We start from the raw sequence: 14807 nt of genomic DNA, 5'->3' as shown, positions 1-14807 counted from the left end.
AGGAACGGCAGGCGACTGGAGATAAGGACCTACCCTCAGCCTTAGGTATCTTAATGGCCGCGAACAGGCCTGATCACCTCGCCGAATTAAGACAGCGATAAGACACAATACATTTCCCACCGAGATAAGCTGGATTAATAGGTCATTACTGGGTTAAGTAGGGCGGCACTCCACTCCTCTAGAGGGAAGGGATGCTTGCTGAGTCACTAGTCTACGAGTGTTCTGTTTTATCTTTACTCTTGCTCAAACGGTTCCTGCATTGTATCTCTCTGTTTTTAACCAGCTAATGTATTGGTGCCGAGACACATATCTATTTGTTCTTCTGTCTAGAAAGGCAAAAGAAAGGAAAACTAGGTAATGATTTTTTTCTTACTGGCAATTGTAAATATATTATGACTTGTGTTTGAGTTTGTATGCTAGATTAAACGATTGAAGGAAAGAAGTGAAATGGAAAAAATTGCTATTATGAGGTGCTAAAACAATATTTGTAAATCTCTCTCTCTCTCTCTCTCTCTCTCTCTCTCTCTCTCTCTCTCTCTCTCTCTCTCTACATCAGAAAACGCAGTCATTCACAACCTCACTCACAGGTTCTCTCTGCTCCTCCGACCTTCACGTCGCGACACTCAAGTACACATTTTTTTTGTGGGCGACTCGGTCATTCCTAGGCCCCGTAGAAAAAAAAAAGGATAAAGGTTTATTTTCTACCCACTTAACGACAAAGGAAAGGTTCAGTATAATGGCGCAGCGTCGTAAGGAGAGAAACAATTATCTTTACGGCCGCAAGAAATACACATTATCTCTGAGGGGGATGGTAGTAACGAAGCGAGCTAGTGAACCGAACAGGGAAGCGAATCACTGGTCCCTTCTCCCCTAATCAAGCTGTCAGACAAAGGAACATTCAGAAATCTAAATCATCTCGACTTAAGTGAGTGGCAGCGTTGTCATCCGTCAGATACTGAACGCTATTTACCATTACTATTTTTTTTTATTGCTAAAGGAGAATCTGCCATAGCTTTCAATCTCGTGTGGCTGCTGGAAAACATCCAACCTGACTACCACAATATAATTCTGTTTTCTGCACTAAATCGTAGCGAATGTTCCTTCCATCATTATAAACTCTGGGGCTTAACAAACGAGGACGATGCTTCTCATTGTGATGCTTAATGTGAACTTAACGTAACACAGCTGCTGCATTACTATTGTGAAGGAGAGCTGTGATGCTGCGAGTGAGTGACAGAGCAGAGTAACATTCAATGCCGCCTCACAGAGTCGTACGGGGCTTTAGATGCACTCTCTGGCAGTATTAAGAGTCATAAGAACATAAACTGCAAGATGTCTATACGTGGCAGTCCCCATATAAGACATACAAATATGCACCTATCATTCCCATCTATAAATCTATCTTTTCTCCCTATTCACTCGACGCTAACAACGTGATTACAAAGTCTATTCCAGTTATCTACTACTCTATTTGTGAACCAGTTTCTTTGCACGGACAATTCACGGGGCTGAGAGTGAGTGACGGTCTAGAGGAACACTTGGTAGTGCCGCAGGGCTGTATGGGGCAATGTGGACACCCGCAGGCAGGGCACCATAATAAAGAACCTCACGCTTCCTTCTCCTCAGCTCACTGTGCCTGGAGATGGTGCGGGAGACATCGCTCACGAGCATCTTTCCTCGTCTCGGGGCGGCAGGTACCAGCGCCATGAGTCCATACATCTTGCGTTATCTTTCACTGTATCGCACACATCTTGGCACATGCATAGTCGTCCTTTCTCCCTTACGGCCCAAGAAAAAATAATAGGAGTATAAACAGCGATTGGCGCGACTTTCATTACAGATTAGCTTTTGCCGTAGCTGTGTCCGAAATCTGATTAGAATCAAAATGGCATTAGACTGCAAGAAAGGAATTGGGAAACGTCCAGTGTAAGAGGCAGGTACAGAATATCGGGAAGATTGCTATATTGGTAACACCGTCACTCAGATTAAGAACCTCCCTGCTGGCGGCGCCGAGAGGGGGATGAGACTCGTCCCACAAGGTCTCGCCGCTGGAAACAGGTGAGGGAATCCACAATGAAGATATAAAACTTAGCGGCGGGTGAGTGGGGGAGGTGGCAGTGAGGGTGGGGGTGAGGGCAGGGAGGGGCAGGGACAGAGCCTGAGCCCCTATACCTCGTCCTAATGAGTTCCATTCATGAATTTCAATACAGAAAAACCTTCAGGTGTGCCTGTAGAAGGATGGAGGGAGGGGCACCCATTAAATCCCTTAAGGGTGAGATCACTACTTCTCATTGCATTCCCCTCCACCATAACCCCTTCACCGTCATAACATTCTCTTGCTTCAACTTTCAGGTTTATGGGCCACAAAAATGTCACACGGAAGCTCCCGACGATCTCCAAATTCATCTTAACGAGTGTTTGGATATTTTTTACTGGTTGTAAAAAAGAATCAAGTTTCTCTCATTCCCGAGTGGAATTCCTAATCACGAAAAAAAAAAAAAGGTATATTCTTAGTCAGTATCTAGGCAGCAAATGGAGCCACATCTTGCCCGGCGACGGATGATAATTGCGTTACTTAAAGGAAAATTACATGTATTAAGACGTCCTTAATTAAGTAATGGCTTCATCGGACTCACTTCCCCCGCTATACCGGACATCCTTCGTTATAACACAAGACGCGCCGCCGCGGGCCACGCCAGAAAGGAGATTCGCGAGGGCTGGCCACAAAGGTTGAAACAAGACCCCGCTCTTTTTTTTTTTTAACCTTCGTTAAGGGCGCCGAATCTCTCCTTCATTCAAGGTTTATTGTCGCTTAATCTCACAGCATATCAAAGTTACCAGTGGTTGGGGCCCCTACCTGAGTGAATTCCAGTCTCTATCAGGCAAGTCTCTCTCTCTCTCTCTCTCTCTCTCTCTCTCTCTCTCTCTCTCTCTCTCTCTCTCTCTCTCTCTCTCTCTCTCTCTCTCTCTCTCTCACATCTCTCCGCCAGTCTTTCCATTCCGTCAACTCAACACCCTCTGCATTCCCCTTTAGTACTCTTATCACCGCTGAAAGTATTCCATTAGCCTCACAGCTTAATGTCACATCTCACTAGCAGGTCTCAAAAGCACTTTTCTTTCCCCCATTAAGCGTACAGTGCGACCCTCATAAACCCGACTTGTATTTCACAAGGAAGCATCAACTTTCACATTCCCATAAAGTTCGCAATTCTGTCCGATAACTCCACTTTCCTCCTCTTCCCTTACAGCCTCAGGGGAGGAGAGACGGAGGCAGGGGCGGCGTGTCCTTCAGCAGGCGGGAGTTGTTTAGATTACACGACGACCTGGCGAAAACCTGTTGACGACCTACCTCATACTAACCTGCTTGTGCCTCTACTTTAGCCTAACTGGAATCGACCATCCTGGTATTCCTCGCCATCCTTCGACAATACTGGGCACTGGAAACTGTACTCATTTGCGTTATCAAGCAAGATTTCGAAAGAGAGATATGGATTCTAAATGCAATGGTAATACTAGTGGTTTCTTTACGTACATTTCGCCTTCAGGTCAAGCCTTCAGTGCGCTTCGTTAGAAAGACAACACTGAACATTTTAATACCGTTGAGATTCTAGTGTTTCTTTTATTTACACGGGTATTTTTCTTTCCAAGTTAACTTCATCATGGAAATTTTACATCTAATAATAGATTTCTTCTTTCATGACGCCGCTTCGTAAAAAGAGGAAATAATAGTGGAAAAAAAAAATTTCCGGTAAAACTTGCTTGCAGGTAGGTCTGAAACACACACACACACACACACACACACACACACACACACACACACACACACACACACACACACACACACACACACACACACACACCACGGGGCAAACAATTCCCCTTGAAAGCAGTTTGATGTATTCAGTGGTATCATTGTAAGTTATCGCAAGTCGGAGTGAGCGACATTTCCTTGCTCTTCAGGCCCCATTGGAGAAGAACTGGCTTGCTGGACTTCTTTTGCTGAACTGCTTTTGTCCACCACACCTTTCCTGCCACAGCTGCTCAGAAATAGTGACCGTTTTCGCAAAGGGGTGAGGCTGAAGAGTTTGGCGGAACAGAGTAGTAATCACTTTTAATGACGGTTGTGGAAAATAAGTTTCATTCGTATTAATAAACTCTATTCTTGATATAATTATTACTATTCTATCCATCGCCGTAAAGCAGTTTTTAGAGTGGTCGCTAGTAATTGCAAGTTCGTGAAAAATGTTGCCCTCTTTATCAAAATGAATCCCTCTATAGTATGCTTATTAACTGGACTCTCTCTCTCTCTCTCTCTCTCTCTCTCTCTCTCTCTCTCTCTCTCTCTCTCTCTCTCTCTCTCTCTCTCTCTCTCACACACACACACACACACACACACACACACACACACACACACACACACACACACACACATACACACACACACAGTTTTTGTCAACTTTTCACCTAGTCTTCCTAGAATGCTTCCAATCAGTGCTGGGAGAGGGACGCATGGAACTTCCGCTTTACGTAGTGTTGTGGGAGAGGCGAAACCCTGCCGGGAGTGCATCACGCATCGCTGATTAAAGAATAAATAAATAAATATATATATATATATATATATATATATATATATATATATATATATATATATATATATATATATATATATATATATATATATATATATATATATATATATATATATATATAATATCTTTTTTACGAGTATTCACATTGAGGGTTTTTAGCGGGCACTGGTGGATGGTCGCAGCTTGTACTGGTGGGGGGTATATTTTTCTAGCGGTACCTCCTCCTGGCTCATGCAACCCTCGCCACTTCACGAGCCCGGAGTCGCAACCATTGGTAGGGTGAATGGGGAAGATATTGGTTATTTTAGACAGCTTTACGACGGTCGAAAAGAAAGGTGATCCATCGGCAGGACCTGAAGGCGGGATTTATGTGTGTACAGTATACGATTGCCGGCCACACGGGCAATCCCTCATCTCCTTTCTATAATTCTGGTCCGGACAAGGAAATTGTTCATTTGAAGGATAATCTACGGATATGCGAACCAGGATGTTATGATAATAAGATACTTTCGTCCCATGAAGCATTTCCCTCGTGCGAGTCATGGACAGTCACAGAGGAGAATGCATCCGCGGCATCAAAAGTTTCCTACTGTCCTGACTCACATCGAAGAGTCCTGCACCCAAACGCTGTTATTTGATGGACGAAAACCATAGATTCCTAATATGTGCAGCACGATTTGGCAATACTTACTTCACAAAAAAGTGCACGCTCCTCTAGGCTTCTTGTTCGTCAGTTACCCATTACAAAAAAGCATCTGGATATATAACAACAGTTTACAGTATATTTAGGGCATGCACACTATCATACGCTAACAAGCAAGACTATAGAGAAGAGACCACCAACTCCGATGCTAGGAGGTGCGTGCTACCAAGCAGAGGAGGAACAACATGACACCAGAGTGAGGGTTTAGAGGTGGAAAGTTGCATGATCTTAGAGTTGACAGTGAGTGTGTTAGGTTAAAGCAGAGATCAAACATGAGGCCCTGTAGCCGCCCCGTAGTGTGGGGGAGGCCTGGACTGCGGGTTACTCACAGCTTGGGAATGTGTATCTTGTCGTCGTCGGTATGTCTGGGGAAACATGAGAACACTCTGGTCAGCAGATGAGCGCGCCCGCTCTGGAAACTACCGACCTCATACGCCTTACAACCTACGAGGCTCTAATTAGCTGTGTGTGTGTGTGTGTGTGTGTGTGTGTGTGTGTGTGTGTGTGTGTGTGTGTGTGTGTGTGTGTGTGTGTGTGTGTGTGTGGCGCGGGGCTCAGGTCTGTGTTGGTGTGCATGCAAGAGTTAATGTGATGTGAAATTTGTTCTGCATGTGTCCACGTTAACAGGAAATCAACTTAAAAAAAAAAATATTAACTTGAATTCATCTCACTGAATTACAAAAAAAAAAAAAAAGAAGAAAAAAAGAAAATAATAATAATATATAAACTGGATTCTTAAAGAGTAATTCAACGTTATGTTTTCACCTTAAGCTACTGCTAATTTTACACTTAATTTTTATCTTGAATTGTATGTATAAAATGGTGTGCACTGAGGATGGAAAATTCCTAGAGCAACTGTTCATGCACATTCCTTATCCATAAATAAACAAGCTTTTAATGACATGCCTCTATTTTCCTCCTATGGAAATCTACAACATGATAAACATCTACCCATTACTCTACACAGTAAATTATTAATATACCCATGATGGATGTGTCGTGCGACTTCATCTATTATCTCATCCATATTCTCTTCCATGTCTAAGACCCTCCTGAGTGGCCTAGACAGCATCGTCACCCACTCATCAGACTAGAATTACATTGTCTTTCCTACTAACTAAACCTAAGGCCATGGCGAGCTAGAGCAGCCACTACTGGACACTTACATCTTGGGGATCTGGATTTTGTCTCCCTCCGTGTGTCTGCCGAAGTCGTGCCAGCCTCGTGTGGGCCTTTGAGAGTTCGGTGAGGCTCCTGCGGGCGTCCGGATATCCGAGCCCATCAAGGATCCCTGCTGGACGATTTCTTCATAACCGAACGTCTGTGGGAGGGAAAAGAAAGCGATGGTCAACAATGGTGACTGAGGAAAGATAGAAGACGGATGTAAAGTGTGTGTGTGTGAGTGTGTGTGTGTGTGTGTGTGTGTGTGTGTGTGTGTGTGTGTGTGTGTGTGTGTGTGTGTGTGTGTGTGTGTGTGTGTGTGTGTGTGTGTGTGTATGTTTATCTGGTTGTAACACGCAAAACCTGAACTTTACATGTGTTGCATATTTATATAATTTTTTCTGTGTGTGTGTGTGTGTGTGTGTGTGTGTGTGTGTGTGTGTGTGTGTGTGTGTGTGTGTGTGTGTGTGTGTGTGTGTGTGTGTGTGTGTGTGTGTGTGTGTGTGTGTGTGTGGGTGGGTAGGTAGTTGGGGTGAGTGTGTGTGTGTCACGTCAAATGAAATATATACAAACAGAAACGATGCAAACAATAAATAATAAAAGAAGAAAGGAGCAAGGTGTGTGGTCCTCCCTCCCTCCCACCCATCCTCCGGCCGCTGATACTGCGTGGGCGGAAGCAGCACAAGAGTGGCGCCTGCAGCCGGGGCGAGGCAATGCCCTCCCGCCAACAACTGACCCACCGCAGAAATGTATGTTGCCCGCCCCTAGACATTATCTGGAGTCATTCAAGCGGAGTGGTGAGAACGATAGGAAAAAGTAACTGCAAAATCGGATGAGGTGTAAAATCTATTTTTATTCTTATTTTTTATTATTATTATTATTATCATCATCATCTTTATCCTCATCATCCTTATTATTGGTGTTTGTAATTTACTGCCAGTATAACTCCCATTATTGATATTTATCACCAACAAAACTTTCAAGCTATAAATCTTGACACACACACACACACACACACACACACACACACACACACACACACACACACACACACACACACACACACACACACATACACACACACACAGACAGTTAAAGGTCACAAATAAGTTTTCCTCATTTTGTGAATTCCCTTACAACGTTCTCCTCCTGCTTTTCCTCCTGTCTACTCGTCTTACTCGTTTACCTTCAAAGTTTTCCTCCAAGTGGCTTATTCCTCCTCCTCCTCTTCAAACTCCTCAAACTCCCTGCCTCTTCTTCCCCCCGTTGGATAAATCATTCTTGCGCTACACACTTCCTTACTAAATTGGCCGCTTGCGACAACGTAATAAGTTTAGGAAAAGATCTTTAATATTCCTCCCATTTACGTATTAGTGGCTTATAACAATGTTCACTTCGCGCTCACAAACACACACACACACACACACACACACACACACACACACACACACACAGCATACACTTCCGGATACTCCTTAACTTTTTTCTTTTTCTTTTCTTTTCCTCCTCCTCCTCCTCTTTCCTCCTCCTCCTCTTCCTCTCGTCTTTTCCTTCAACCCACATCAACGTCTTCATATTTCCTGTGCATGCATTTCCTTTTTCTCTTTCTCCCCCTCTTTTTTTTTCTTTTCTTCTCTTGGTCTTCCTTTAATCTTTTCTCACATCCACCTGAACTCTCTCTCTCTCTCTCTCTCTCTCTCTCTCCTCTCTCTCTCTCTCTCTCTCCTCTCTCTCTCTCTCTCTCTCTCTAACACCAATTTCCTCCCGGCTTATCTTGCTCTCCTCCCCCATTCATCTCTCCCCCCAGCTGAGAGAGAAGCAGCTCCGGGCAAGAGGCAACCTTTTGTAATTATACGTTCCGGCAGAGAATTATAGGCCCAGCTCGCTATTACCGCTGACCCTTTACAGAAACGATATGGAACGGTGCGGCGGCGCTAGCTAGGGTGGAGAGAGAGGAGAAGAGAGAGAGAGAGAGAGAGGAGAGAGGAGAGAGAGAGAGAGAGAGAGAGAGAGAGAGCAGAGAGGAGAGAGAGAGAGAGAGAGAGAGAGAGAGAGAGAATGCATGACCTGTCCTCCTAAAGTTTGTATTTATATATATATGGTTAATTTTACTCTGCAGCGTCAAAGAGAAAATTTTTAACCTTGTAATTCTTTTGTTTTTAGTGATAGAAAAGAAAGATGATAAAGCACCGGTCAGAATTAAATAAGATTTATTAAAGGTGGACTTTGCAAGGGGGATAATAAATATGATGGTGTAGGATCTAATATCGGGACACTATTATATTGGTATAAATTAAACGATAGGATAGAAAAAAAAATACAAGGAAGAAATAACCATCACACACGCAAAAAAAAAAGACAGCCCACAAGAAAAAGAAAATATAAAAGGTATAATAACAGAAGTAATAAAAATGGTAAATGAAATTGTGGATTGATTAATAAGATGAATGGAAAGGTAAAAACAAAGAAATGAAAAAAAAAAGTCACAGGATGGAATAAAATAAAAAAAAACCAGAAAGGAAATATAAGCAATGTGAATGACGTAATAAATAAAAAAAGGAAAAAAGAAAAGGAAAATAACAAAATTAATGGAAATGATACATGAAACAGTGGATAGACCGCCATGATGAGTAAATGAATAAATAAAACATACAAAGAAGGAAGAAATATCATCAGTAAAAATGTCAGTTCATAAGAAGAGAGGAAACAGGAAGGATATATAAAGAAAACGAGTAATGCAATGCGCAGGAGAAGGGTGGACCCAATTAAATATCAGTAATTATTATGGGAAAGATTAATCATGTTGAAACAAGCTGGGGGAAACACTGCCAGTAAATCTGAAGGACAATGTGTGGTACAAGGAAAACTCTGAGGAATATAAAAGGGAAGTGGTTTATTAAAAGTGATTAATTATCCAACACACTGCAACCAAGGGAATAAAAAAAGAGAAGGCTGAAGAGAACCGTAAGCGCATTGAATCTACTTCCCAAATAAAGGCGTTGGAAAATTTTGTGCTCAGTAAAAAAAGGACACAAAAATAAAGAGTTAGACTAAAGAATGTTTCAATGACCGTATGAAAGAGAGCAAGAAAATTAGAAAAAAAAAAGCTGAAGTAGATTAAAGGAGAACATTTCAGAGTGATCGTACAAGAAAGAAAATCCTCCACTGAGACAAAACCATAAAGTCTAGAATGTTTATCAGACAAAAAAAAAAAAAAAAAAAAAGTGAATTTGCGAGTTAATGTCAATTCCTGGATAACAAGTAATCATGAGAATTGTCAATCGGAATCTGGACATAAGAGACATCAACAAGCAACTGGAAATGTCAACACACACACACACACACACAAAAGTATTGTTTTTACGCACACGTATCTTGAGAGAGAGAGAGAGAGAGAGAGAGAGAGAGAGAGAGAGAGAGAGAGAGAGAGAGAGAGAGAGAGAGAGAGAGAGAGAGAGAGAGAGAGAGAGAGAGAGAATGCGAAAACAAGCAGTAATAATAACACACACACACACACACACAACACACACACACACACACACACACACACACACCACTTCATACACACCAACGGCGTAAAGAAAAAATAAAAAAAAACATCAACAACAACCTCGGGCGATCAGTATCAGCATCCATCGTCGCCTTGATCCCCCCGCCTCCCCGGCCCGGCGCTGCACTTATCACTTAGGGCGGCATGCGGAATTAACTGCCCCTCGCTAAATGTTTATGTGTGTGTTAGTCTTTCCTTCAACATCACCCTCCCTCTCTCTCTCTTGCTCTCCCCCATCCACCTTGAGTCTCGTTTTCTTCTCTCTCTCTCTCTCTCTCTCTCTCTCTCTCTCTCTCTCTCTCTCTCTCTCTCTCTCTCTCTCTCTCTCTCTCTCTCTCTCTTTAACCTTGTTCAGTTATAGAGTAATTTTCTTTTAGTGTGTCTTAACTTATCTTAATGTCCTCTTACTCATCCTTTGCTCTTTCTAACTATCCATGTTTTTCCTCTGCTATATTCTTGTCACAATCTCCTCACGGCCCAATGGGGAAGGGAAGGCCAGGGGAGGGAGGCTTACCACTGTCACTATAAATTACTAACCATGAGACATTTTCCAGGACACTAACTTCAGGGCGGTTCCTGTACGCCTGGGAATCGCGGGACAATGTTAGGAAGTGGCTGGACACGACTCAGAGTGAGAGTTTACTAATGATAAATAGTGATGACTGATGTCCGCTTCTCCTGCACGCAGCCAGATCTCAGCGCTACGTCTGCCTCTCAACGCATAAGGACAAAGTCATGAATATTCTTTTTTTTTTTCTTTTCTTAGTACCTGTGTGTTTGAAGGGCAAAAGTGATGGGATGCTTAACACTACACGAGGCAAGGTTAGGAGTGAATGGTAGAGACCGGCAAGGAAGTGAGGCCAGGAGGGAAGGAAGGGGAGGAGCAGTGCCTAAGGGTCGAGTGTGAATAATCAAAAATAGAAACTGATAACAGGCCAGCTATGTTCCCCTCTACGTGAGCCATTGAAACATTATCAGCGGGTACTTTCACTCCTCGATGGGCCCGACAGGTGAGGCTGAGCGAGCCACACCTGGCCGGGAAGGGTGGCTTGGGTCTGGAGGGGAATTGATTTTGATTATTCCCTTACGTTCCGATGAGCGGCCACCCCAGGGCTGCTCACTGGCGGCGGGACGCTCCCTGACTATCCGAGGAACACACATGCACAGAGTAAGCAAGGGATAAAACAAAGTAATACGGGAAAATCCTTACGGTAACGGAAAATTCATGCAGAAATTGCTGTCTCGTTTGATGCTTCATGTGGTCATTAATTAAGAGTGAAAAAAAGAAAAGCTACAATCCCGTCAGCACGGCCCAGCAGGCGGCCTCCCATCGGTGCCTCCTGAGACCCTCAACCCTCCGCCCAGAGTCGCTGGGGTTGAGGTTCCGTCAGAATCAAATGAGTTGTGTTGGGGAGCGGATTGAGGCTGGAGGGAGGCAGAGGCGTGTGGGAGAGAGGTAGTGAGGTAAGTGACTGGAAAAGAAATCCTTCTTGCCACAGTATTATTAACAAAATTAAGCTTATAGTGTTCGCCATTCAAACGTGCAGTTATCATTTTTATTGAACATTAATTTCGCGGCGTGATATCGCTTATCAGTAGTCCATATTTTGTTTCCAAACCCTGTCTATTACTATTGTCTTTATTAAATCAGGCACATGTACGGGACTCCGTGTGTGGCAAGCAAGGCGGAAAAGAAAATAATAATAAATAAAACCGGACAGAGGCAGGCCCCTCCAGGCGTCACCGTGCTCAGCGTGAGGTTGCTGGCGTCGGGAATGTGCGGGCGGGCTGGTGCTGGGACTTGGACTGAAATCACTTGCATGCCATACTTTCTCGGCTCCTTAGGAATGGGGTCGTTGGCCGTCCAGCTTGGGTTCGCCTTTTGGTAATTAGCTCTTCCCTCCGTCATACACAGCGGGCCTGGACAGCCTCGTGCTTCTCGACGAGGGAGAAAACTATTACCACAGAATTGTGCCTTGGGGCGCCTCACCCTTGCCCCGCTGCTCCCGGCGAAGGCTGGCCGAGGCTCCTGTGCCGACCAAATGTCAGGACCTCCGGGGCGTCCCTTATTACCTGGGAAGTGCGGCCCTTGCACACCATCAACCGGGCGCCTCGTTACGGTCGCGGGAGCTCGCGTGATGCCGGTGGCTGAGTCGCGCCAAATTTTGATATGTTGCATCATAACCAACAATTACAGCGTCTGGTACCAAGCGTAACGTTGATTATCGTCGATATTCAAGGCTTCCCTTATCCCTTATTGGAGTAATGCTTATCAAACATCGATTATACTTCCTCCGCCACGCATTTTTTGTCCTACGCAGTATTATGTTCCAGTACTCCTAAAGAATATAACGGACGAGCAACCATCTTGCATTTAATGTTTTAAATAAGCTTTTCTGGGTTTGCAACGTTGAATTAATTAAGCGATTTTTCACGGCCAGGCCTCCCCATCCTTTTTTTGTAACATTGCTCCTCTCCTCCTTCTCCTCCTCCTCCCTATTGATGTTGTTGTTGCTTGTAGTCTCTCTTCCTCTTCCTCATCATATCTCTTATCATCCCCAACATCATAGTCTTCCTTTTCCTCCTCCTCCTCTTCCTTCTCTTCCTCCTCCTCTTCCTCCTCCACCTCCTCCTCCTCCTCCTCCTCCTCCTCCTCCTCCTCTCCTTCTCCTCCTCCTTCTCCTCCTCCTCCTCCGCCTTCTCCTCCTCCTCTTCCTCTGCTCATTTATGAAGTCATTTTCCCGCCTCTGCCAGGGACGGGTGGCGCGGGGGAGGCAGACAAGCACAGACTGGCCGCAGATTCAAACGCGATAGGATCAAACTTGTTCTCCGAGTTGTGCCTCCCGTGAATTACACACCTATTTGCATAAGCGGCCCATTATGGGGAGGATATTATAAGCCTTCGCCACGCATGTAATAAAGTCGATAATTGCTCATTTTTTGCTACACGACAATTAGCATGCAAAGTGGTATTTAGGTAACTGCCGGCATTCTGTACACCCTCTTGTCTGTTTCTCTTCCGTCTGCCTGTCTGCCTGCCTGCCTCTCGCAAGACTACGAGGGAGAAAAGTGGAGGAGGAATGGAAGAAAGGCAGAGTGAGTTAAGAAAGGAAGGAAAAAAAAGAAGACTCCAGAGAAATGTGAAAATCTTCGAGTGAATGAAGAATTGCAGGAAAGAAGATAAATTGGGGAAAATAGAAAATTAATACCAGAGGGAGTTATTATAGAAGGTAAGGAGAAAGAGTATGAGAAGACAAGAGATACAGAGAGAGAGAGAGAGAGAAAAAAAATGAAGGGATGAAGTGCGGCTATGAGGAAGGAGGAAAATGTCGAGATGGAAGAATTAAATGAGAAGCAAAGGTGGTGATTAGAAAATGAGGGGAAAAAAAAATGAAGAAAAAATGTGAAGTATGTGAGGACTGACATTAGGAGATCGTTACGGGAGATTAGAAGATGTTTATTACTATTAACACTATTATCATTATATTACTATTATTATTATTATTATTATTATTATTATTATTATTATTATTATTATCATTATTATTATCATTATTATCACTATTATTATCATTGGGTAGAGAGCTCGTCTAGGCAGGAAAGCATCAATTGTAAAAGGCACAGCGGGATAAGAAGAAGCCGTAGTAGAGGTTAAGTAAAAGTGCAGGTATAATAAAGACATCATGGCAAATATTGTAAACTCTGGGAACACAAGACTTGCGGCGGGCGGGAGGGAGCTTCGGGTCGGCTGAGCGTTCTTCCTGACGTGCGAAAGAATGAAGCAGCTGCGGGCGCGGGGAGGCGGAGCTATGATGTTACGATGCCCTCACACGCACCACGCAACACCTCCTTATGTGAGAATGACACATGACGCACATTAATGTTCACTTTAAGCTTAAACACACACACACACACACACACACACACACACACACACACACACACACACACACACACACACACACACACACACTAAAGACGATGCTTCAAAGAGATGCAAGGAAGAGAAGAATGGCGGAAGGAGGAGGTGTTAGGAAGATAACGAGAGAAAACAGAGATAGGGGGTGATTGAGGGAGTGGCGGAGGCTGGGAGTGGGTAAGGAAGGATGGGGGGGAAAGAGAGAGAGAGAGAGAGAGAGAGAGAGAGAGAGAGAGAGAGAGAGAGAGAGAGAGAGAGAGAGAGAGAGAGAGAGAAAGGGGGAGGAGAGCAAGGTTAGGCGTGAGAGAAAGACGAGGTGGTGTGATGAATCCTTTAGAAACATAAGAAGGTAGAGTCATGGCCGGGCGTACGACATGCATGAGAACCACTGACAGGGCGGGAAGACCATGACGGTCTAGTGTCGATAGGCGTAGCAGGGAGCGCTAGCGGGAGGCGGGATGTGTGTGGAAGCAACGCAGGTGAGAACACTAAAGGAAAAGGAGAAGGTAAGAAAAAGTCAAGAAGAATGGCACAATGAAGACATTATGCTGTAAGAGAGAGAGAGAGAGAGGAGAGAGAGAGAGGAGAGAGAGAGAGAGAGAGAGAGAGAGAGAGAGAGAGAGAGAGAGAGAGAGAGAACCTACTGTGAAGGTGGCATAAAATAAAAGCGTAAGTAAAAGAAGAAAAAAAAAAAATCATGGAGCCAGGAAGAAAAGAGGAGAGGAGAGGAGAGGATGGGGAGAGAGGAGAGGAGAGAAGGAACCTGATTAATTCCCTGTGTCCCCAAGGCCACCACTTCGAGAATGTAACCAATTAAAGTGTCTCTATAAGGCGACTCATAAAGGATGCAGCTTTTCAACTTTACAATTATAATCTGTGGTACAC

The 14807-nt window shown here is 44.1% G+C and overlaps 1 protein-coding gene across 1 annotated transcript in view; it reads right to left on the bottom strand.

Moving 5' to 3' along the window:
- LOC135097575 (protein grainyhead-like) overlaps nt 1-14807 on the bottom strand; it is a 235375-nt gene that overhangs the window by 83978 nt on the left and 136590 nt on the right. Inside the window, 1 exon segment of the mRNA XM_063999498.1 lies at nt 6459-6613. Coding sequence (XP_063855568.1) covers nt 6459-6613 — 155 coding nt within the window.

The sequence above is a fragment of the Scylla paramamosain genome, chromosome 4, assembly GCF_035594125.1.
Source record: "Scylla paramamosain isolate STU-SP2022 chromosome 4, ASM3559412v1, whole genome shotgun sequence".
NCBI lineage: Eukaryota > Metazoa > Arthropoda > Malacostraca > Decapoda > Portunidae > Scylla > Scylla paramamosain.
The sequence above is the reverse complement of the archived record's forward strand: the minus strand, read 5'-3'. Positions and strand labels throughout refer to the sequence as shown.